General features: G+C 43.5%; 2 protein-coding genes and 2 long non-coding RNA genes across 6 annotated transcripts in view; 3 read left to right on the forward strand and 1 right to left on the reverse strand.

The window, feature by feature from the left end:
- Window positions 1–79: 79 nt before the first annotated feature.
- On the forward strand, window positions 80–20,358 carry BCL7A (BCL tumor suppressor 7A). 3 transcript variants are annotated; one of them, XM_017814252.1, is made up of 6 exons: window positions 80–324; window positions 8,036–8,117; window positions 11,268–11,364; window positions 12,973–13,140; window positions 16,017–16,138; window positions 17,013–20,358. In XM_017814252.1, exons 1-6 carry the CDS (start codon window positions 233–235, stop codon window positions 17,082–17,084), a joined length of 633 nt encoding a protein of 210 aa, XP_017669741.1. In that variant the 5' UTR covers window positions 80–232; the 3' UTR covers window positions 17,085–20,358. The 3 variants fall into 3 exon arrangements, with proteins under 3 accessions (XP_017669741.1, XP_017669742.1, XP_017669743.1); XM_017814253.1 differs by lacking the exon at window positions 80–324 and adding an exon at window positions 3,133–3,487; XM_017814254.1 differs by lacking the exon at window positions 80–324 and adding an exon at window positions 4,086–4,501.
- LOC108496999 lies at window positions 4,534–7,291 on the forward strand. The gene is made up of 3 exons (XR_001874667.1): window positions 4,534–4,574; window positions 6,271–6,317; window positions 7,158–7,291. It is a non-coding gene; the product is annotated as an uncharacterized LOC108496999 (long non-coding RNA).
- Window positions 20,359–20,680: 322 nt separating the features above from the next.
- Window positions 20,681–24,732, reverse strand: LOC108496998. Its single transcript, XR_001874666.1, has 2 exons — window positions 24,663–24,732; window positions 20,681–23,425 (listed from the first exon to the last, which is right to left on the reverse strand). It is a non-coding gene; the product is annotated as an uncharacterized LOC108496998 (long non-coding RNA).
- MLXIP (MLX interacting protein) overlaps window positions 24,390–25,117 on the forward strand; it is a 46,503-nt gene continuing 45,775 nt past the window's right edge. The window contains exon 1 of the mRNA XM_017814251.1: window positions 24,390–24,760. Coding sequence (XP_017669740.1) covers window positions 24,390–24,760 — 371 coding nt within the window. The remainder of the gene's footprint in view (window positions 24,761–25,117) is intronic.

Below are 25,117 nucleotides of genomic sequence, written 5' to 3' on the forward strand. Positions count from 1 at the left end.
CGCCCCCCCCGCCCCGCTCCTTCGCTGTCGGCGCCGCGCGTGCGCGGTGCGCGGCCCCGCCGGGCGGGCGGGCGGGCGGAGCCGAGCGGAGCCGCCGAGCGCAGCCGCGCCGAGCCCCGCGCAGCGCCGGCATTGTGCGGGCGGGCGCCCCGACACACGCACCGCAGCCGCCGGCCGCGCCGAGCGCCGCGTTCCCCGCCGAGCCCGCCGCCCCCCCCCCTCCCCCAGCAGCATGTCGGGCCGGTCGGTGCGGGCCGAGACCCGGAGCCGGGCGAAGGATGATATCAAGCGGGTGATGGCGGCCATCGAGAAAGTGCGCAAATGGTGAGCGGGCCGCGCCGCGCCGGGACCCCCCGCGCCCGCGTCCCCCCCGCGCCTCCCCGCGCCCCGCGCCGGCCCCGCGCGGGGCCGGGGCTCGGCGGCGGCCGCGGGGGGCGGGGAGCCGGCGGCACCCAGCAGCCATTTCGCTCCTCCGCGAGTCACATGAAGGCGGCGGCGGCGGCGTGTGAGGGCGAGAGGCGGCTCCATTGTGCGGCCGAACCCCCTCCCCGCCGCCCCCCGCCGCCCCCCGCACCCCCCGGCCCATCGCACACCCCCGCGGGTCCCGGGCCGGGCGCCACGGCCACGGGCGGGCGGAGAGTCGGGGCCGGCACCTCCCGCCGCCTGCCCCGACAAAGGGCCCGGGGAGCGGGCCCGGGGCTGCCCCGCCGCCCGCGCCGGGGGAAAAGAGCGCTCCAAGAAGTGTTCTGGGAAGAAAAAAAGCCCCACAAAACATGTTAAAAATACCCCCGTAAAGCTCCCGAGAGTTTATTTTCTTTTTTTGTCGCTGCCTGTTTGTTTATTTATTTTACCTCTCAAGTTCCCGAGGTTTGCGCGTAAAAGCGCAGCAAAGCCGAGCGCGATCGTCTCCCACCGGCGCTCCGGGAGAGAGCGCGAAACTGCCCCTGGAACCTCCCTTAAACCGTGTAATGAAAGGTTATACCCCGGCCGAATAAGTCCTTTTTGTTAGGCCTTCAGCGTGTTTTGGCCTTTTCCCGCTTTTGTCTCTTTTTTTTTCGGCTTTTGTTAGAAAAACCCTCACGAGGTGTTGAGACAATACAGCGAAGCGGTCGCTGCCGTGTTCTGCACGGTCGGTGCGGGGACCTGGGATGGGATAAAGAGCAGTGCCAGTGTGACTCAAGAGTGAATCTCTCTTCCAGCAAGTTGTGACTGTTCGGTAGTTTTTGTGCGTGTGTACCTTAAAATACTTTCTGTAAACATACGGAATCCACGGGGAAATCCCTTGGGTTGGTGTTGATCTGCATCACTCAGCTGGTTTGTACCTGGTGAAATCAGGGGACACTTCTGTTGCAATCCTCAGCTCAGGCTTTGTTTGCGTTAAAAGAAGAGGGGGAAATACAGAATTGAACGTGTTCGTTATTGGGGTGAAATGGATTGTTTAAGCTTTAAATGGCCTTGAGCACGGGAATGGGCCCGTTGGCGTGAGCCAGACAAAGAATCGGGACGTGTGTCCAGTAACGCCGGGCACGAGATGTGGATTTCAAAGAATCCAGCTATTGTGTGGGGAGCCAGAACAGCCCGGGTGCTTTCAGGAACTCTCTTCTACTCGGGTGGTGTTTTAAGTGCAGTTTGCTGACGGCTGGGCCAGCTTTGGAGGGTCAGAACAATGTCCAGCGGTGTGACAGGACTTTTGTTCCAACAGGAGCGTGGTTGGGTGTGTGGGACTGTTTTGTCTGTAGGTATTTCATTCATGAGCACAACACGCTCCCTTTGAATCCTAGTTTGCAGAATTCAGAGGGCAATGCAGACAGCAGCTTGACCATTCAACAAAATACCTCGTTTATTTATTTTTTCTTGGCAAGGACTCTCTGCCATCATGTCAGTTGCTATGGCTCTCTCTGTAAAACAGAAATCTTACGGTATAAATAGGTTTTTCTACACGTTAACCCTCATGAGAGACAACTTCCTTTAAAGGGTTCCTGTGTGGAATCATGGAATGTTTCTGTTGGTTATTGTCAGAAGTATTGATATAGCTTTTTGGGTGTGCACCCCACAAGTATTTACATAAACCAATTTCCTTATTTTTAAAGGAATCATAATTTGAAGGTGAATTCCATGATTCTCCCTCTACACCTGCAGTCAAGTACAGTGGGAAATTAGCAAGAGAGATTCTGTGTTTTGTGGTTTCAGTGCTTTGAGAAGACTTGGCTTGTTAAATTGAACTTTCCACACTGGCAATTCCTGCATCTTCAGAAGAGCCACATCGGCAATTTCCAAGTGTGCAGTTTCATTTGCATAATAGAAGCAATTTGTTGCCATCCACAGCTCTTCTGTGGAAATGCAGCCACTGAAAATTAAAATACCTTGCACCCAACATTTCCTAGGACAGAGTTTTGTGAGACTTGCGTGCTCGGAGTGCTGCGTGCCAGGGATGAGCGGGGAGGCAGGCGGGGCTGTGAACTCATCTGAGCAGACAGGGGCTTTATCCAGAGCTTTATCCACCTGGGAAGGTGTGCAGCACCTTGCTGTGTGGTATTACTGAATCCCTGTGCTGCCACGTGTGTGAACGTGCCTGCTGGGAAGCAGCTTCCACCAGAACAGACTTAATTCCTTAGGAAATTAGTGTTCTTGGACAGCAAACCTTGGAGGCAGGTCCCTTCTTTTCATATCCATCTGCAGCACGTGGCACTTCTGGTTATTAGTGGAACTTAGTAGTAAACAGTGAAGTTGTTACGTTTTTATCTTGAGATTACTGTAACCTTATCTCCTTTGTTTAAACCACTCTCGTGAATGAGCATCTGTTTGGGAAAACACAGAGCACGTGGCTTAGGGAATTCGTGGTTACGTTGTATTCGTAACAGAAAAGTTAAATTTCTGCAGTAAGAGAATAGTTTGGGTTTTTTTAACAGTACTTATAATTTTTCTTCAAGTCTGTCTTAAAAAATCCTGAGATTAATTTTTCTCACTGGATTGTGAAAGGTACAGGGTTGGTTTTTGTCTTAAAGGTTGATGAGTACTTGTAAATTCTAAGTGGGCTCTCAAGATGAGAGGGGCAAAAACTATTGTGCCCTCAGCCAGCAATAGAAAAATACTGGAAACATTCTTGGGTTTTATCCAAGTCGGATTTATTAAATGCAGGAAAATACAGACATTTACTGAAAGACAAGTAACGGGCAGGAGGCATAAGTGGTAGGATGTCTTGGGAGGCAGTGAAATAATTTTCCTGGGTATGTAGTGCTGCTGGACCTTTGGACAGCTGTGCAGACATGTGAGGATTGAGGTCTGGAATACCTGGTAGGAATGAGGAAAGCTCACTGCCTTGTCTTTGAATTCTTTGCAGAATCCTTTGACCTTTGTCTGACCCATCAAAGCCCTAACCTGGGGGTAGTGGTAGCACCTTAGGAAGAAGAGGTGAACCTGAACAACTGATGAAAGAAAGTACTTGGAGAAAGTTGAGGAGAAAAGTCCCCACTGGCTGTGTTACCTGGTGCCAATGGTTAGGATTGCTGGCTGTGGCTACTTAGAATTTCTGGGCAATGCTGCTGTAGCTTTTCTGTTCACTGTCTCCATTCAGACTCGCTAAAATGTTTTTGTGTGGTATGTAATGCTCAGAGATTGAGCTTCTGCAGGTTTTGCTGCTCATGCTTCCTTAAAATAGGCTTTTGCTCTGAAAAGGAGTAATGACATAGAACTTGTTAACATGATGTCTTTGGAAAAAAGCTGTTTGCTACTCCTGGATCACCACCCTGCTTCAGCCTGGCTGCGTTGGCTCTTTTGGGTTTCCTGCTAAGATTTCAGTTCAAGTAGTGGCAGTTGAAGTAAGAATACCCAGTGGATGTGTGGGAATGTACTGAAGTTTTGTAGTGGCCCAAACACCCTGTTATGATGCTTGAATTATGATACTTTTTTTTCTGTCTTTGATTATTTCTCTCTGGGCCAGGATGTGCTCTCTGACTTCAGTGGAAGCTGAGGTTAAAGGTAGAGTTTTGGCACGTGTAAATGGTTCTCTCCACTGCTAGAAAGGTGCTCCTGGCCACGTGGAACCAAACAGGGCTTGCTTTAAAACATGCTGGCCTGTGTAAGGTACAGGGGGCTCTCAAAATGTACCGTATTTAGGGAAACTCAGAGGGAAGGTGTCTGTAACCACCTGTCCTTGTCCAGTCATGCTGCATGGATTTTTATTGTGTTTGCAGCCTGGTCAGTATAAACACCACGTGTGTCTGGGGCTCCTTCCCGTTAGTCACTAGACAGACATCCCCACAGCAGTGGGTGTGCTCGGGAAGGCAAGCCTGCGCCTCAGAAAGTCAGTTGTTGTGCATCTCACGGCACTTTTTATGTATAATAATGGCATTTTCTTTCCCATTCCCCTCTCTCCTTTGCTTGATCCCACAGGGAGGTCATAATTCTGTGATTTTCACCAAACTCTGTTGCAATGCAAGTGAGTGTGATGTGATAAATTCAGCATTATGACGTCACTTCGTGATCATCAGCAGAAGATGGGGTATGTGGGAGCAAATCCGTGTGTAAACGCAGATCACTGTGATGGATGAGAGCCACAGGAAAAGGCCAAACAAGTGGGAAAGCCTTTTCTTGAGTGATATATTGGCAGCAAAGGCTTTCTGTGTCTGTGCCATCAAATGTTTCTGGCACTCACTGCTGCTGCAGAAGCTGCCTTGACACTTTCTGTATAAGTGTAACGTACACTGTTGTCTTTGCTCACCCGTATATTACTTTTATACGTGGAATCTGATACTCATCTGTGGAGCTCTAGTGTTATTAAACAAAATATAAATATATTTAAGAGTCTTGGGCTCTTTAGAGTGGGGAATTGAGTATATAATGATGTAAGTTCTGGGATATTAGTATGCCTCAGGCATAAGCACTGAAGAAGTGTTGATACTAGTGCTTACCCTATGTACCCTTGGCTGTCCTTTAAACGCTGTGCAGATACAGTTCAGAATTTAAAAATGCTTTAACACAATTTCAGATAGATGTAAGGGTTTGTTTCTGTTGCATTGGTTAGTTTCTGAATTTACTATGACTAAAATATTGAAGATACTTTTCGGCATGGAAAATTAAAAGATAAAATTATTTTTGTGGATATTTAAAGTTTTGCCACTCTCTGTTGTTACTCCTGATTCATTCATGGAGGAACAGGAGAGGTATTAAAACAGGCAAAATTATTATTTTTTTGTAAAGCTGCGGGGTTTATCAGCTAGAAGTGGACAAGTAAAGTTGATCGTTGCCACATTTTTAACCTGATAAACTGTCAGGTTGATGGATTTCCATTAGGCACCTTTTCCAGTCCACTAGTCAATATAGAGACCAACCTGTAGGAATAACAGAGGGTAGTGTGATAACATATTTTGCCTAGTGATCACTTACCAAAGGTGGAATAGGTGATGGGGTGGAATTCTGCTCGGGATCTCGGGATGAGTGGGTGCAACAGACAGGAAAATGGGGAGAAACTACTTCAGGTCTCACAAGAGGCTGGGCACAGGAGCTCAGGAATTCCTCATTCCCACTCCAGTGCTGGGTCAGGGAGGGTATTTTGTGGTTTGTGCAGCATTTCCCAAACTTCCTGCCGTGGGGCAGCATCAGTAAATTGTCAGTTCTCAGGGAATGAGAAGGAAAGTCCCTGACCAGCAGGTTGGGATGGTGTCTATGCATGAAAGATTAAAAAGAGTGGTCAGAGTAGAACTGGGTTTGGGGTGTTTGTTTGCTTGTTTGGATTTTGGGTTTGGTTGTGAAATGCAAAGGCAGTAAGTATTACACATAATATTCTAAGCTTAATTTGCAATAAACATCTTTAATCTTGAAGTTATGTTACCCTGTTGATCTCAAGTGTCTCAAAGTCATTGCGTTTCTTTGTTAACAAATTTGTGTTTGTGCTGCAAATGATTTTATTACATTTTAGAGGAGGTTGTCTTCTTTTTTTCCCACTGATACTTTCGTGGTCTTAAACCTTCAATACTGTAAATGCTCACACGTGTAAAATATTTGCATAATAGCAGTGTGATGTGGGGTTTTCTTTTCAGCCCTGAGTGTTTGCAGGACTGGGCTGTCGGTGTACTTCCATCACAAAATATCCTTCTTCCCATTGTTGTCTGAATTACTGTGTATTGAATTCGGTTAAAAAAATCCCTGTAGCTGAGGGTTATCAAAACTTAAAGTGGTACTTAAGAAGCTCAAAAGAATTAAAATGTCAGGGCTAACTTTAATACTAGAAGGAAAAAGTTACTAATATAGGTTTCCTCCTGTGTTCTACAGTCTGTCCAGTGAAGATGCTGTGTGAGGCTGCTTTGAGATGCTAACAGGTATCTTGAACTTTTGGTTTTCCAGTGCAGCATCTCTAAGTAATATTTTGCTGTAGGAAAAGACTAAAGTCTTGATTTTTTAAAAGCATTTATTCACCTCTCCCCCCACCCAAAACAAAACCCCAGCTGGTTTTATTTCCGTAATTTCAAAGGTTTTCCTAAGTAGAGATAAACTTAGTTTGTCTTGTATCCTTAAAAAACCCCCAAATTATGTCATGATCATCACTTCACAATTAAGTATGTTCTCATTATTGACATGCCCTCATCTCCACTGTCATTTTTATCACATGTAGAGCTCCAAATTAGAGTGAAATTGGATTTTGACATACTTTAGCCACCTAGTGTACCCAAATGGTTGTATCCCAACACAATGAGGGAAAATTTTACTCCAGGAAGAGCAGTGGGAAAGAAATAAATCTCAAATAGTTTTGGACTTAAGTTAAAATCTCCTTACAGACAGATCCAAAATGTATCAAATAGTCATATATAGTTTAGGGTGTTTTTTTAAATTAAACAGGAAAAGGTCTCTTCTAAAGGGAAAATAAAAGATTGGCTTTAGTAGCTAAAACAAATAGGAGGATGTTTGTGGCTGCTTTTGATTCTGGAGGTCCTTTCCAAAAATGAAGCTATCACACATTTGGAGTCACACCCAGCTTCTCCCATCCTGCAAAAAACATTTTTAAATCTTTTTAACCTATAACTGGATCCCAAATCCATTATTTAAATGTGTTTTTTGGAAAAAAATAGTGCTTCAGATCTCATGCCAAATTAATTTCAGATGTTCCTGAATATTTAATGGAATCGCTCTTTGTTGTTAACTTCTAATCGATCCATTTGCAGAGCTGCTTTACAAACCCAGGAACCAGCAGTGGGAATCTGTGACCTGAAAACTGATCACAGGCACGGGATGAAATTTCTCTGGCATTGTGGACCTTCTTTTAATATCCTGATGGAGAGAGCTCAGGGAATTCATCCCTCACCCAGGCGCTGAGCATCCCTTCGCTCTCCGCTGTGCCCCCCTGAGGTGGTGCCGCCCTCCAGCCACATTTCCTTCACAATTTGTCAGTGTCACCATTCACGGCTGGCAGGGCCTGCACAGTGCTCCAGGTTATGCTTTTCCCTCTCTGGTAGCCTCAGCCTTGCTTTTCCAGAGAGCTGGGCTCTCCAGAGTCTGGATTCTGCATCACGGCACACGTTGCTTCCAAAGAGGCTGTTGTTCCTATGGCTGGAATTGCAGAGCTGTCTGTCAGGGGTGTGGAGTGAATGTTAAATTGCCAGCAGCAAATTTCTGCCCCAAAATAAACCTCAGATGGTCAAAATGCATCTAGATTTCTGATGCCATTAAACAGCTTCATGACAATCAAAACACACTGGTCTGTCTAAACCCTCTTCTGCTCTCTAGAAACTGAAGTGAAAATTGTAGGCATTAAATCTGCATTTTCAATTGCTGTTCTTCTTAACTGTACCTTTAATCCAGATCTTATTACTGCTACTGCAGTTACTCACCCAGTCAGGTAACAGCCCTGAGAAATCTGGAGGGTAGCAGTGCTCTAACAACTTTGTGAAATGAAAAGAACAATTTGCACAATGCAGTGCTAAAGACGATGTAATAGAGATCATCCTACTTAATAGCCTGTTTAAATCCTTGACAACTTACAATAGGAGATCACTGTCTTCTGAATTCGAAGTTTAACTTCTCCTGCATTGTAATTTTCTAGGGAGAAGAAGTGGGTGACAGTTGGCGACACATCCCTAAGGATTTACAAATGGGTCCCAGTAACAGAGCCCAAGGTCGATGATGTAAGTATATCCTGCAGTCTCTGCTTTTTCCTTGTGTTTAGGGAAAATCCAAAGAAATATTCTTGGTCTTCTCAGAGCCTTAAGCTAAGGCTGGTGTGGGTCTTGCACGCTCCAGGGAGATGTTGATCTCTACGGAAAGTGATGTTGATGGGTCAGTGGGTGAGTCTTCCTGGAGTCAGCTGGGATCAGTTCTCAGATAACTGTGAAATATTCAGCTTGAAATTGATTTTTTAAACCTTTCTCTAATATAACAACTGGGAAGTGGGGAGGGGAAGTTCAGACATTGACCATTTTCCCTCCTTCTACTTGATGTTTCAGAGGAAAGTAGCTGGTTTGGAACTGGGCAGAGTATTCTCTGTTTTGCTCAAAAATAGGTGCAAAACACTGATGTGAGGGCAGGAAAACCCTGTGGAACTGAGATGGCTTGTATTAAGATGTCCAGCCCAAGTAATACAGCACAAACACTTCTATTGCAATGTGTGTTTCCTCTTCATAAATGTTCTGTGTATGCATCATGTTTGTGTTCTTAGTGTGCACTGTTCGTGTGGCATAAAAATTGCTGTAAAAATCGAAGTGGGTGGGACTTACAAATTGATTTTCAAAACACTGCTTTTTTTAAAGTTGAAATATTGTAATAGAAAACTAATCAATGACATCATAGTAAAATAATGATGCAACAGAATATATATGCCAAGTTTGGTACTCCTTCCTTGGGCTTCACGTGCTTTTACTTTGTTTCTTTCTGTGCCTTTGGTTGTCCCACGTATATCAGTGACTGTCAAAGTTGTGGGAAACCTCTTGGGTTCTTCCAGTGCTTGAGCACTGAAGTAACCCCTTAAGAACTGGGAAGCCTTCTTTACAGAAATCTTCATTGTTTCTAGTTGTCAAATGTTAGGTCTTGATTTTTTTAATTTATAATACGTGGGAGGGGGGGAAGTGTGCTATCTATGTGAGAGAGAGTGCAAGACTTAGGATATTTAGGTTCATGGCTTCTGAAAATCATTTTCCTGCAGTGAAGGTGTTCCTGCAGGATGGGTGCTGTGGGACTTGGAAATAGAATTTCTAAGTGAGCTTCTGGATGAATTTTCAAGGTCACTGGTACCTGAAGTCAGATTCCCTGTTATGAAGAATGGGTTTATATAATGGTCTCTGTGCAGAGTTTAATTGTGTTTTCTGAGCCATCATCTGTAGGTTGAGGCTCCAGATTTGCTGAAATTGGGACACTTGTTCAAGACCAGTTACTTTGGTGTCCTACAGTCACACTCTTTTCATGCTGCAGTTGTTGCAGCATTGATGTCACAAGGTTTGTGTCTTCTTGCTCTGGAAGTTCTCACAAATAAAACAAGTGCTTGTATTTTACAAATAAATACCAAGCAGGGATAATTTTGGCTATTTAATTTTGTGGACATTCCTTTATATCCAATTTCATCCACTGTGAAGGAGCAGACAGTGTATTTGCTTTTCCCTAGAGTAGGAAGATGGGACCTTTCCTGTTTCAAATGGAAGTTGTCTTTGATTTTAGTGAACAGAGATTAGATTTCTTCCCCCCTCATGTGCTGTTCCTAAGACACTTTGACATTTCTCTGAACTACAGTTAGCTGGGCTCTTTTCCTCCTATTGGGTCTGGAAGGCTGTTCTAGAGTCTCACCACTTTGATGGTTAAACCTTTGTAAAACACTTTGCAGCTTAAATTGCTTGCTGTCATTTTCAATATTTCTTTTGTGGCAAAAGTGTCTTTATTGCCTTTAAAAAAAATAACAAAACCAAACCTGAGAGATATTATGACCTCTCTGAACTTTCATTTTGCAAAGGTAAAGAAGTCCATGTACTCTCACCTCTGTTTTGTATATTAGGGAGTAAAATCTGGCTTCTCTGAAGAAAAAATACAGTTTAGAAATAACCTAAATAATACATTTAAAATAGAGACAAAAGTCTTTCCCAGATATCACTTGTTGAATTTCTTCTGCAGTCTTAGACAACATTTGATTGTGTTTTAGTTCCTTCCCCTGTTGGAAGACGCTCTCTGTCCAAAAGGATGGGTTGAGAGTGTTCTTCCTGGAGTCAGGCTTCCCATTGTGTCCTCAGCAGGCAGCAGGATCCTCCAAAAGCAGTGCAGCTGCTCTTTCTCCTGGGAGCCTGATTACGTCACCTCCTAATTGGAAATGCTGCATCCCTCGGCAGGCGCAGAGTTCCCACGTGATGGATCCACGGGCTCTTCCTTTGTTTTAGTGCTTGTGGTCTGTGCTGGGGTCAGTCCTGAGCAGGTTGGGACCAGGTGCCCACGCAGGGCTGTCCTGCTTGTGCTCTTTGTTTTAGGCCAGTCTGATTTTTCTTAATCCATCTTTTAGTTAGAATGAAGAAACAGCATTGGTTGTAGGGAAGGAGGAGACCTCTGCAGTGTTGGTCTTTGAGAAGGAGGTAAAAAGCTGTTTCTTGAGTGTAAAATTCATGATCTCTGTCATTCCTGTGGTGCACAGTGTCTTGGTGTGCTCTTGAAGCTTCCTGATAGGAAAGGGACAATGTACTGGGTTAGGTAGTGGTGTGTTCATACACATAAACTACACAGAGCAGAGCTGGGAGCTCAGAAATTGGGTGTTTTGGTGGATCTCAACCCTGCCTCTGTCAGGAATATTATTCCCTGTTCCTGGTGTAGCAGAGATTCCTTTGACCTTGCTTCTGTAGCTCTTAGGGCTGAGTACAGAGTTGGCAGCAGCACCTGCCAAGTTCTCAGAGTCTGTTGCAGCAAACCCTTTAATCACTGTGCCTCAGATTCCTGTGTGGAGAACCAGGAGGGTTTCTGAGAACTTCTGTGCTTTTTGCAGAAATGGTGCAGTTTGAAGATGAAGAACAGAATCACAAAATTGTTCGGGTTGGAAAAGAGCTTTAAGATCATGTTTAGTGCTGTTGTTAGAATTTCCCATAAATCCTAGTGTTCTGTGTCAAGAAGAATGCAAATGGGAAAACAGCCCTGCAGTTATTGGGACTAATGCATTATTGATAATGGCAGTTATTATCACACTGGCTTTATTTCTCACTTGAAATTAAGAGGTGCTTATGGAAGTAATGAGTGATGAGGGTTTTATACTGCAACACGGATTTCTCTTTGTGGTGGTGGTATCTCATTTGTGTGTGATGCCTTTTGTTTTTCAGAAAAATAAGAATAAGAAAAAAGGCAAAGATGAAAAATGTGGCTCTGAAGTGACCACCCCAGAGAACAGCTCCTCCCCAGGGATGATGGACATGCACGGTGAGTGGGAGAAGGGTAGCCCCAATTCCCCTCCTCTCTGCTCTGCAGGTATAAGCCAACCAGATCAGATCCAGCCTTGCTCCTATGTGTGGGCAGTGTGATGGAGTCAAAGTGAAAACAGCATCAGATGCTTATTTGGTACCTTGGACTTCTCTCCTGTGGATGTACTAACAGTTGTTTAAACGACATTTTTATTTGGGCTATGAGTGGGGGGGGAATTGTTAGTGAAGCAAAACAGAAAATTAGAAATATCTACTTTTCAAAATACTACACTGAGGTGAAGTAGTAACTCTGTCGAGTTTGCTGCTTGAAGAACCAAAAAATCCCCAAAGCCTCAGTGGTACCTCCTACAATTAGTGCAGGTTTTGTACTTATTAACTCTGTAACTGATTAAGGTCAAAAGAATTCTGCAAGAGCCAAGAAGGCAAGCTGTGGTTCTGTGTTGTCTTCCTTCTTCTTCAGCCTGATGAAATTAAGTGCTTAAGGAAATATTTTTTGGCTTGCCAGTCAGGCACTATTAGGTCAACTTTATTTTTTTTTTTTTTTTTTCAAAGTGTGACTGTTGAGTGTTAACCTGGTGTTTATTACAGAGGAGTTTGCACAGCTCAGCTCTGTTTCAAGTTTTTACCTTCTGGCTGTTTGGATAACAATTATGGCTGAGAAAACAGCACTATTTGAGCTGATAAGAAGGGATCACTCTTTAGTGGGTTGTAAATTTTTCATTTCAGTTTTATTTGCATTTCTATTGCCTCCTGGTTGGTTTTTGCAGTGTTCACAGCAAGTATGGTCTTGCAATTAAAGGATTGAGCAGGATTTTCACAGATCTGCATTAATTTTTCATCTGTTTCAAACTTCTTGGCTTTTTGCCTTGGTCAGGTCATTTAATTTTTTTAAGTCTTGTTGCTCTCATCCACAAGGTGAATATACTACTTGCTTTTTTATCATATATAATTTATATTTTTAAGGCAGACTGTACAGTTCCATGATAAACTTAATCTGATCTCTGACTACAGAGACAATATCTGTGCTGCAGAAACTTACTGTGATCCAAGTCTTTGAGGGCTTGGGAATTCCCTGGACAATTATCACTTAGAAACTATTGATATTGGGACTGGATGTTACGTTTTATCTTGATGGGGTTTTTTTGAGGGGTTTTGGGCTGGGTTTTTTTTGACCTTCAGGACACATTTCAAAAAACATCTGCTCATCTGAACAATGGAGTGATGGGTATTTGTAAATCTGAAGTGTGAACACTTGATTAGCCCTTAGTGAGACTGTCACTTCAGTGTATCTGGTTTATTCATACTACAAAATTCTGGGTTCTTTTGGATGAGAGCTGAGTAAAACACTCTTGGTTTTGATGTATAAAATTAGTTTGAACCTGGTTTTTGAAGTTTTCTGATTTTTAGTAGCTGCTAGAAAACTCCTTAGGCTGGTGTGGAAAAAAGTTAGATGTAGTGTTAGTCTGAATGCTTGGACTTGATCCCTAATGAGCTAAATTATATCATGTGTTACCAGGGAATAACACGGGAAAAATATGGAGGAATTAAGGTTTGCTTTGTGTCTTGTCACATTAAACTTCCTTGTTTTTCACTCTTTTGTTAACAGATGACAATAGCAACCAGAGTTCAATAGCTGATGCTTCTCCAATAAAACAAGAAAACAGTAGTAATTCAAGTCCAGCACCAGAGCAGAACTTGGCAACACAAGCAGACGGCACTGAAGTCAAGTCTGACGAAACTCAGGCAGAGGCAAAGGAGCAGCCTGGCTCAGAAGGTAAGCTGGGAAGGCCACCTTCAAAGCCAAACAAAAAAATGTTATCCTTTAGTGTGTCATTTATTTGCTTATCCACTTTGAGAACTGAAAAAAATAACATTTTGAAAGAGATGGTTGCTGAATTCTCAGCATTTATGTGAAAATGGGCCACAATGTCTCTGACTTCCTGATGATCCTTCATACAACTGGAAAGGTCACATTGACATTCAGGGTCTTTTCAGAGAGAAGCAAAATACTTGGTTTATTGTTGTCATAATCTCAGCCTTGAAAGAAGAAATAATTTATAAATGAAAGAATTCTTCATCTTTGAAATGGCAGCTACCATGTAATCACACAAACCCTGGAGGGTATTACTTTGTGTGGGTCTGTGAGTGTTTGTTATCTAGTAAGAAAGTGAAATAGAGGTGAGATAATTTGAAATTATTTTTTAAAATTGTCTAAACTATAATGTAAGCTTTCTTTTTTCTTAACCCTGCTAATTAGTTATTCAGAAGCGAGCTCTGAATTCTGTCCTAATTTTCTAAAAGCATTACGAGATTGTACTTGCCGTTGTGCACAGATTAAAAATACATGTGGGTTAAGAGATTGTTCTGAACCTCACTCTTTAAATGGTATTTTAGGTAATTGAAAAGTGCTCTGTGTTTATATTCGTGGAAAGATAACTTCCTTCGTCCTATTATAACAGATAAAAGATGTCCTTAACACCATTCTAATGATTTGGTTGCAGAATTCTTCCCATAGCAAAGCAATTAAATTATGCCCTCCTGATTTAGTTCTTCACCAATTTAAATTTAGAGCCTTTATCTCAGTAACGCCGGTGGTGAAGTATGTTAAATATTGTCATTGTTAACTGGGGCTAAAATTCGACAACAGAACTGTCACCAAATTGAAATAAATCAGAGCACCATTTCCTTCAAAGAAAATCTCAGCTTGCATATTTGGCCACGTTAAATGGTAAGGGTTTACTCCCAGGAGTAACACTGTCTGAACCTGGTGATGTGAAGTCGTTACAAAGCTCCCCTGGCTAAATTTAGGTTCAGGGAAAATCACACCCAGTCCTCTGGATTAGCTCCAGAATCAGTTACTGTAAAATGAAAGGGAGATATAATGGTAAAAAAATACCTGTTGTTAATGTGGGTTTTTTTCTGTTGGTTATGTGCTGTGTTATACAGTTTAGTAAACGTTTATCTACCAAAGGGATCAATCAGAGCCCTGGAATTGTGACATTATTCAACTGGACAGGGTTAAGGACCTTGCACCTCTATCTCACATTGCTCCACTGAAATCAGGAAGGTTCTTTTAAGTCAGGGGACAGTTTGGGTGGGCAGAAATGCCTAAGGAGGACTTCTTAAACCAAACAGGTGCACTGAAAACAGTTTGCTGTGTGAACAAGTCACTGCAGGCATTGGGACTTGGCTGTTTAAAATACAGGTCCCCTTGCCCAAAGGTCAGCAGCAGCCCGAGTGTATTGTCAGGAAGAGAACAGTGGCCATGAGGAGTCTGTGGTGGGGAGATGGGCACGTGGCAGAGCTCCTCAGCTCAGTGTCTGCTGAGACAGGCACTGCAAAAATTCAAATTGAAATTCCTTTTGACCCTTGGGACTTGTTTCTCTATCAGCATGGAGATGCTTTTCTGGTGAGACATGGACAGGAAGAGGATTCTGACTGAGTTTACTGAGTGTGATCTTTGAGATGCTCATCATGGGCATTGCTTGAATTCAGAAATGCTTGTGGATGCTTTTTATACAGTGTGTCACAAAAATATCCATTACTCACTGGTTATGTCATCTTTGTTAACCAAAGGTGTCCAGAATTGTTTTGATCTTGCATTGCTCTTCATCTGGAATAAATTCAAGTTTCTTGGGTCAGGGATCTATGGAGGGATCACTTCATAAAACTTCACACACACTTCTGAGAATTTAAGTCAAAGAGGATTTTTAAATGAGTTGAATGAAAGAATGGGGTCCTTAAACTGTTCCTGAAGTGGATACTGGAGGAACTATAACTGACCTTTTACAATCAGAGGGGTTTGAATAGTGAAGTTTTTTGTTTGGTTTGAGTTTTTTTGTTGATTCTCTGCTTCTGGACACACTTTGTTAAACTTCCAGGGATCTTTAACCTGTGAAGACATTTAAAGTGCCCTGGCCTCTCTTGAGTGAATGGATGCTTTAGCCTTGAGTCTTCTGTAAGTCATGTTTTGAGAGAGATAAGGGTTTAAAAAACCAACTAAACAAAACCAAAAAACCCCAAAACAAAACAAAACCCAACAACAAAAAATCCCAATGAAAATTGAAAACAAGAACAGGCTGGGAGGCTTCTCCACAGCTGTGCACCAAAATTAAACATTCTACAACCTTAATGGTTAAGCTAGTTAGCTGAATTTCTAAATTCTATCTTAAAGTAGTATCAAGCAAAAAAGTGGATTTTAAATATATGGCTGAATTTTGATCCAGGTAATTTTATTCTCTCCCTAGCCACACGGTTTTAGACCTTTTAGTTATCACAGTTCAGCCCTTTCTGTAGCAGCCTTTTCCTTCTGCTTTGGAGGAAGTTTGTTTGCAGTCAGTTTGTGTTGAGACTTGTTTGCTGCCGGCCCTGACAGTGCTGGGTGAGGGTGTGTGGGAGCCTGGCTCCCTCTAGGGTCTGATCCCAGGGTTCTGCTGCCGGCACTGGGAAGGAGAAGCTCTGCCAGCAGCCACGTTGTGATCCTGCACTTGGAGCTTAATTCATGATATTCACACAGTTATGTATGTTATCATTAACCATTACACGTGGGTGAAATGCATGTGCTTGGGATGCTGCTGATGGGAAGACATCCTAAAAGCTCCCGCTGAATGCTTTCATTTGTTTGCTTAAAATTGTTTTTTGAAATTTCAGATACCTCTGATGAACAGAATTCACAGTCTTCAATGGAAAATTCCATGAATAGTTCAGAGAAAGCAGAAATTCAGTCCTCTGGAGAAAATGATATAATTACAGAGGCATCTAAAAACTCTCAGGTAACTTAAAGTGCAGAAGCCCAATTACTTGGATTTTGGAAAAGAGTATTTTTACTAAAAAAAAAATGTAAGGAGGCCAGTTGTATATTTAGAATAATTTCCAAAAGTGACTGGCTACTTGAATTTCACATAATTGGAACAGTAAGACCAGATTGGTCTGTTTGAGGTTTTGGTTATTAAAAACCAGTCTGTGTTTTGTAATGGAATAAAATTTTACATTAATAAATTGCTTGGACCAAACCTACTGAGCAGGCCCCTTTGAGGACCATTCAGAGGTAAAATGCCTTCTACAAAGGTAAATGCATAGGCAGTTAGGAAAGTTAATTTTTATAGATTCAGTGGATGAGATGTTTGGATGTTTATTCGCTGATACACTGAAAAATTCTGGGTAGGGGGGAGAAAGAAATTATCCTTTTAGGTGTGCCCTTCTCAGGGCAGGACAACTCCAGATCCTCAGGGAGCACTGCTCTGTCCATTGGTTTTCCTGTGGGTCAGTGGTTTGTTCCAGTGCACACCTGGCACTTCCCCAACCTGCCTGTTCTGAACTACAGAGGTTGCTCTGGCTACAGCAGGAGAAAATCCCCGTGTGCTTGGGGCAGGGGTGACCCTGCTGTTCCTTGGAATATTCACTGTGGTTTTTAGCCCGGAACTAAAATTTTGCCCTTTGTAGACGACAACAAGTGTAAAGATGTCGAGGTAAGAAGTAAGTAGGGGAGTGATTTCAGGAAGCAGATGCACTTGGGAATGTTGTTCTGGCATCCAGGGATGCTTTGGCTGTCACACGTGACATTTTCGTGCTGTTTGTTTGATGTTTGCGGTGCCTCAACTTCAGTGCAATGATAACGTGGCTGTTTTTCTTTTCCCCCTCATTAAGGACTCTGAAGGAGTGCCACCTTCTAAAAAGATGAAAGTAGAGGCTTCCCAACAAAATGTTGAAGAGATTTAGACTATAGATTTTTCTGGTCAGATTTTATGTAAGGTACATCAGTGGGCTTAATTATAGAACAACCTTACTTAAGCATCTTCTCTTGGATGAGGACAGAACTCCTAACTTTTCAAGTTACCAAGCAAAAATCCAAGAAAGCCTAACAAAGGTTAACTTCTCAGACACTGAAAACTTTTTCCTGTGAAACAAACATTGAGAACTTTTAAGTTACTGTCTCTGAAATGGTTGGAGTAAACAACTCAGGAGGGGTCTACGCACTGTTTCTAAAGTCAAAATTACAATTATGTTGCTGCTGTATTTTTTTTTCATTTCTCTATTTAACATTGTAAGATATTTAAGGATGGTACAGGTCAGGTATTAGCTTTCATGTGAAGTTCATTGTTCTGGCGTGATGTCTGCTTTTGTTTTGTGCCTTGTGTTCTGAAAACAGTGCTAACTTTTAAAAGTTGTTTTGCAACTGTCTCCTTTGCAAAGTGGCCTATGTTTGTATAATGCCATGTAGTAAGGCTTTTTTCTTTTCTTTTTTTTTCTTTTTTTTTTTTTTTTGTTGTTTGTTTGGGGTTTTTTGTTTCGTTTTTAAGTTTTAAATCCCTGGTGCTTAAATTTTTAAACAACTATAGATCAGGAAGCCATTTTCACTCTTGGAGTCCAAGGAGAAAAAGGAGCTTGATGTTTTATTTTAGCAGCTGTAGTGGAGATCTTTTATTGAATGCATGGCATTCGCAACTGTAAATTTGGTCTTCTAAATACTTAACTTCATCAGAAGTTAACATGATCTGTTTACCATTTATAGTCCAGATCTGAATATATACTATAACACAGGCACTTAAAATACTTACGTATTAGGTCCAGATCTCTGTACTGGGTACAACTTTACAGAAAAGTTCCACTATGTACATAAATAGGATCAAAGGGATTGATGCACAGTCAGTTTATTTTCAATTGGTCTTTTTTGATATCATGTTTTCACTGAACTGGATTTCATTGTACTGTTTCATTATGAGATGTTTACTTCTGTGTTCCAGGAAAATACTGTATTGGGGGTTTCCTTTTCTCTTTCAGCAAGTCTTGTAAATAAGCCTTGTTGTCTCCATAGTCCCCACATCAGTTAGAAATGTTCCTTCTCTCCCAACTAAAGTGTGCTTATGCTAAACTTGATGGAAAGGCACGAGGTAGGTGCAACTCCCTTCAAATTCGTGGCGAGCAGAACCATCTGCATCAGGTCACAAGGGTCTGGTCTTCCAGTGGGCTTTGTACTTCCAGGGAATAAACCCCCGGTGTCGGTGGAACCGCTCGTTTCCCACTTCCATGCACACACACACATCCATCCATATGTACATACTGCTGGATCAGGCCCTGACTCTGTCCTCACTTGGTGTGGGAGATGGAACTTGTAATTTAAACTATGATCTCACAGCTCTGGAAATGGTTGCGTGTAGTTTGTAAGCTGAAAACTGTAAATACTTTTTTAGGTGAAAAGGAGAAATTGCTTCCAGTCGATACATTTTCATGATTAGCTCTTCATGAAGCTTATTTAGGTTGGGATTCTCCAATAGTGAAAATGGCTTGCACTTAGACTACTGCATTACATTTGCAATTACCACTTTATTAGGAAAAGCAATGAGGAATTGGGGGGAGGGAACAGAGGGAGGGAGGAGTGGGGAGCCAATACTGACCTTCCGTAAGATGCTTGTAGGACTGAACTCCACGTAACCTATGACACTCAGTTTCAGAACTTTTCCTTTATGTTGAAATAAAACTTTTTTGGATTTTAACTGAATAAAATCGGATTGCAAATCATTCATGAAAACAGCGTGCTCCCTAATAAGCTTTTGGGATTTCTGGTCTGATCATGAAGTCCGTTAACATCCTGAAAATAAGGAAATGAGGAGCCAAAAACTGAATTTGCACAATATATGCAATGAAACGGTAGAATTCTCTCTTGAATTGTGTGTATGCCTAAAATGTGGATAACTGGTCCATGATGATTGATTTGTATGTATATTACATTCAGATTTAAGTGATATTTTGTGAGAAGTTCTATTGATATATTAAATGGGCAAATCTAGAAAGATTCAAACTTTTAAAATATTTTTGATTTACTAACTTTTTGTTGTTTTTAATGCTAAAACAAAACAAATCTGATGCCACCTTTGACAACTAGTCGTGTTTACTAATCCCTCTCTTCAGGTGCATCGCAGCAAGTTTTTAATTTTCATTTTGTAGACGTTTCCAAGGGAGTAAATAGACTTTTCATTTAGGAACTAATTCCTGTACTTTAGGAAGAAATAAAATATATAAATAGCACTAAAAATACCTCAAATTTTTCATTAGATAGAAACATTTATTGGCATTATTGACATCAACAGGTTTAATTATAAACTTCCTTTTCTCTCCTGTGGCTTCTGCTCAGAACTGTTCATTGTTCTGTGACTTACAAGACAAGGCATCATAACCATCTTCCCTAGAGGCTTTATTTCTGAGGTAGGAATCCTTTATTTACAGCTTACAGAGAATACATTCAGATCTTTTATTTTAACCAGAGATTCTAGTGACAACAGACAACTGAACAAGCAGATAGATTTGGGTTCCTTAGACCTGTTATTGTCAGTCTCTAAGGGAAGAGACTTTGACATTATCTGGTATGAAGAAATCCAAAATAGTGTATAAGACTGTTATTAGTCTTTTTTTGAAGTGCCTGATAACATTTATGGGCCAACGGATGTGATTAAACACATTTTAATGCCAGAAAGTACAGATGGGACCAAACCAGAATATGGAATTCAAATCCACCTGAGGTTTGAAACGAGATCTAAATCCAGCTGGTTTTGGCTTGGACCTATCTCTACCCGAAACTTGTTTTATGAACTCACTGTAAAAGGGTTTATTGAAAGCATTGAGAGGTGGAGCAGGAGGAGAGATGTAATTTTCTTCAAGATGACTGAAAGTTCTCATACAGCTGATGTTTTAGAAATAGTGCAAATATCAAGAAGTGCTTCCTTGCTACAATGCTGAATGTTGGAGCTTCAGTTACAGATAAATAAATAAAAAACTAAAAAAGAAAAAAAAAAAAAGGAAAAAAAAAATAAAGAAACTAGAAGCAAGCAAGTAACTTAGCTGAGTTTGTGGAACACGTGGGAAGGCCTTCCGGATAAGCGATTTACTCAGCCAAACATTTTATAGCAGAACTATTCCTTGGAATTTTTATGCTTGGGAAAGTAGTTGTTAAAACATTCCAAAAAGTGCTGGCACTTACAAAACAACAAAAAAAAAATAAATCAACAAGGCAGTATAAAATATCGGTTTTGGGTGGCTATCTTCATACATAAAACATTGTCATGTTTTGGAATGTTCTTTATATCTAAGGGCCTGTTAGAAGGTGTAAAGAATTTTGTTTTCTTCAATACCTAATCGTTTTCCATCTTATGATTTGTGTGTGTGTGTGTTGTACAGCAGTATAATTTTTCACTTATTTATTCCATCGGTAGTTATGGTTTGTACAATGTACAATGGTTTCATTTCAAAAAAAATAAAATAAAAAATCACAACACGAATGCTGTGTGAATAATTTTTATCAAGAAACTTAACCTCAGTTTGTTTTGGTTTGTTTTGTTTTTTTTTTTTAATTTACAATAAATTTCTGTTTTTATAAATGGCATTTTTAAATGTTCTTTTGTGGTGCTGTCTTGTTTGGTAACGTGTAAAATAATTCACCTTTGAGCAGTCCAAAGGTGTCTTGACAGTGTGGTGGGGCAGGCGGGCGGTTGTAAGAACAACAAACAGAATAGATATGGCCCATGTAATTACAGAACCTGCAGAATAATGTGGTAATTTAAGGTAATTTAAGTACCAAATTCCTCATTTGGTACTCAGGTTATGTGCTGCAGTAACTTAAATTGGAGGGAGGAGGGAGGGCAGAGTGTGGAAACGTGCTTCAGTTTGGAAACAAGCTCGAGTCCGATGCTTGCAAGGGTAAAACTCCTGAGGAGTTTTGGAAAGATTCTTTACATTCAAGGTGGATATAAAGTGTCCAGCTTATTTTTAGTGTTCTATGTGCTCTGTCCCAAAGTGGCCTGTGGTTCCACAGGCAGCTGGACTGCCCTGCTGGCTCATTGCTCCCAGAGGGGCGAGCCCAGCCTGCCTGCTCCCAGTTGGGTTTGTTCCCTGCCTTGCATTTGCTGGGGTGTTCATAACATCCCCATTAACCCCTACAGTTCACTAATCTGGGAAGGAAACGGCAGTGTAGTTGTTTTTTTTTCCTTCTCCAGATCAGTGAATTGAACTAACAGACGTATATAAAGGAGTTACATACAGGGTGGAACTGGAGAGAGAGAATACAGGTTGCAGCAAGGATGTAACTCAAGATGGGTCCCAGAAGGAAAGGCCTCTGAACAGGTAAGGCTTGTGCCAGGGAAGGGCAAAGGAGCAGCAGGAGCCTGGAGCAGGGCACACACAGGTTGTCCCTGTGGTTTTCCTGGGAGCAGGACAGCCAGCGGAGCCTGCCCAGAGCCTGCAGCCAGCCCTGTCTGAGGCTGGGAGGAAGCTTCCCTGAGCTCTTTCCCTCATCAGTATGGGAATGCTTATCTTCCTGTCTGTAGATTTAGGAGGATAATCTCTCACCACTAAGTAGTGTGGAATACACTGTGGGTATGTCTTTGAACAGCTTGAATGTCTCTGCTCACTGTGTATTGCAGTGCAGCTGCTAAGTCCTCCTCCTGTGCTAAAAGCTTTGTTCAAGGAACTGATGTTCCTTGATCAAGGAACATCATCAGAAGACAGAGGCCTGTGTTTCACCTCTCACTAGGGATTGATGAAAAGAAACAGTAAGAAAAAACATACTCCAAAGATGCTGCTGGGGCCTCTTAGTATTTCCCTGTGCTTCCTGGAATTCCTTACTGTGGAGGAGGAGTGGAGAACAGGCAGGCTTGACCTGGTACTGATCAGCTAAATGCTGATCTTAAGGCAAACCAAGAGGTCTGTTTCCAAAATAACTGGATTTATTTTAGGGGATGCCCCTATCCTTGCACCTGACTAGAGGAGAAAACCTTGAACTTTATCAAATGTTAGTTGTACCTTAAGGCTGCTGCCTGTGCCATAAGTGATGGTTGGTACTGCTACTCTTCCTAGAAAATTGCATTGTTACCTAAATTTATTTTGACAAGTTATCCCTCTTTTCCTATGGGATGAAGCCTGTGTGGCTTGCTTAGAATTAAGTGAGGTAAATGTATAGGCTGTTGTCATGGAAGTGTTACACAGTGCTGTTACTGAGGTGTCATGATTTTTTTAGTTCAGGTTTAGTTCTTGAACTACATGGAAGACTTAAAATAGGTATTGTAAAACTGTGAATGTTGTTTTGAAATGTTTGATTTTTTTTTTTTGTACTTAAAGTATTCTCAGTCAGAATGCCTTGCTGGGAGATAGCATTTTTTTTTCTATTTTTTTAAGCAAATGTTAATATAAGGTAGCAAGAACCAGCTTTGAAGCTAAATATGACTGGCCTTCAGAATTTGAGTCGTATGTGATGCTAAGTAAGAACTGCGTGTTGGTTTTGATTTTTAAAGATCTCTAAGAGAGCCCTCACATGATGTGGCCATGCCTTCCTGCTGCTTTCATGTGTGGGGGAGTGTTTGACCTACCACTCCTCCCCTAAACACAGTGATCAGCCTTGATTCATGCTAATGGGGAATGCTGGATCATTGCATGGGCGTAATTGGGATACTGCAGGAATGCTCTTCTTTGCATGCCCAAGACTTGCTCTCAATCTCTTGAGTTTCCCTTGATCTTATTTCTGGTTTTATGAAGCAGAGAATGTAGCACGTGGCAATTTAGTGTTTGGAGGGTTTTTTCCCTCCCGAGCATGGCTGTGTAGACAAGCCTGTTTTTTCATTTTAAGTATGAGGTCCTAGAACTGAAATAATATTCACAATTTAGCATCAGTGTTTTGGAGTATGGCATGTAGGATAGCTCTCTTGCTGATGGAGGTTTGCTCTACAGAGGACACTCAAGGCCTCTTCTCTTGACTTTGTGTACACATAGGTACAGGTATGAGGTTTGTGCTGTAGGATGCTGCTCTCTCCCCTCACCAGCCCTATTGCTGTGCTTTCATGTTGACCTACACGATCCATTGTTTCCTTTATGCTTTTAAGAAGGATGAAATCTGATCTTTCCTTCCCCTGGAACAATTGTGGTTCCTTCACAGGTGCCACCGAGCAGGTACCATGGGGTGTGAGCCACAAGCCTGGCAGAAGAAGCTACGTGTCCTGCCCTCTCTCTGACTCCAGCAGTGCTTGCTGCAGGTCTCCAGCTTCTTCTCCAGGTGCCCTGGCTTCTTGCAATGGCTTCTGAAAAATAATAAGCAATTTAGTGTATTAAAGACAGTTTAAATTAGGTACTTTAGCACAATTGCTATTTCTTCAACATTCTTCAGCCAGTTCTGGGCTATTCTCTACGTTTCCATGTTCCTCACAGTCCCTTAAGTTTAGGAATGTTTTACAGAATCACAGAATTGTTGGGGATGGAAGGGACCTCTGGAGATCAAGCAGTCCAACCCCCCTGCCAAGGAAGGGTCACCTGGAGCAGGTGACACAGGGACGTGTCCAGGTGGGTTTGGAATGTCTCCAGAGAGGGAGACTCCACACCCTCCCTGGGCAGCTGTTCCAGGGCTGTTCCACCTCTATGGAAAGAAGTTCTTCCTCATGTTGAGGTGAAACTTCTTGTGTTTGAGTTTATGGGGATTTTTTTAAACTCCTTGACCTGCCGGATGAAGTGCCCTGCTGGCTCATTTATACCAGTTATGCTCAGCAGGAGCGGGGTTAGGGTCAGGGTTAAATTAATTAGGGCTTAATTAAACCAAGCATTAACTGCCACCTCCCAGCAAGGCGTTCTGACTGCGGCTATCCTAAGCACAAAAAAAAAAAAATTAAAACATTTCAAAACAGCAACAGCAGCGGGGACAGCGCAGCAGCACCAATACCTTCTGCTTTTTTTGGTGATCCCGGTGGAACCTTGGGGGGGTGGGGGGTCCCTTGTGGGCTTCGGGGTGGGTGACGATGACTGGGGTGTGTGACGGTGACCGGGGTGGGTGAGGATGAGCCGGGTGGGTGAACTGACCCGGGTGGGCCGTGCCTCCCCCGAGGCCGCGTCGCCTCAGGCGGGGCCGGTGCCGCGGGGGCGGCGAGGTCTGAGGGGAAGGGCGGCGGCGGGGCCGCTCCGTCTCCTTTAAGCGCGGCGGGGGCCGGGCCGGGGCGGAGCGGGGCGGTGGCGGCGCAGAGCGGGCGGCGGGCTCGGCCGGGCGGCAGCGGGGCCATGGCCGCCGACGTGTTCATGCGGCCGGCGCGGCTCCTCGGGGCGGCGGGGCCGCTGTCCCCCCGCACCGAGCCCGACGAGGACTCGTCGGACACGGACGACGGCGGGGCCTCGCCGGGCGGGGGGCGGCGGTGCGGGCCGCGCCGGGGGCAGCCCCCGGGCCCGCAGATCATCCACTCGGGGCACTTCATGGTCTCGTCGCCGCACAGCGAACACCCGCCCAAGAAGGGCTACGACTTCGACACGGTCAACGAGCAGACCTGCCAGACCTACCAGTTCGGGGCGGCCCGCGGCGGCGGCGGCGCCGGCGGCCGCCTCAGCATCGACGCGTCCCTCACGAAGCTGTTCGAGTGCATGTCCCTGGCCTACAGGTACCGCCCGGAGCGGGGCACGGCCGCGGGAAAGCCCCGGCGGGGCCGGGCGGGGGCATCGCGCCGGGGGCCCGAGGCCGCCGTGAGGGGCGGGGGCGCGCCCCGGGCGTCGCCCCTCGTTGGGGACCCCCCGAGCGGACCCGAGCCGAGCCACGCGCGGGGGGTCGGGGCCGCTTTTGTGTTCAGTGAACTTGGGGGTCCCCGCGGGTTCTTTCCTTAGGCCTGAGGCCCGTGGATTAGAGGGGGCCGGGGGGGCTGTCACTGCGTCCCCCCGGGATGAGGGGTCAGGGATGGGGGGCGAGGGGTGAGGGGTCCCGGCTCCTGGTGCCGCTGGGAACCCTCAGCATCCCACGGCCA

The sequence above is a fragment of the Lepidothrix coronata genome, unplaced genomic scaffold, assembly GCF_001604755.1.
Source record: "Lepidothrix coronata isolate B3197 unplaced genomic scaffold, Lepidothrix_coronata-1.0 Scaffold44, whole genome shotgun sequence".
Taxonomy (NCBI): Eukaryota; Metazoa; Chordata; class Aves; order Passeriformes; family Pipridae; genus Lepidothrix; species Lepidothrix coronata.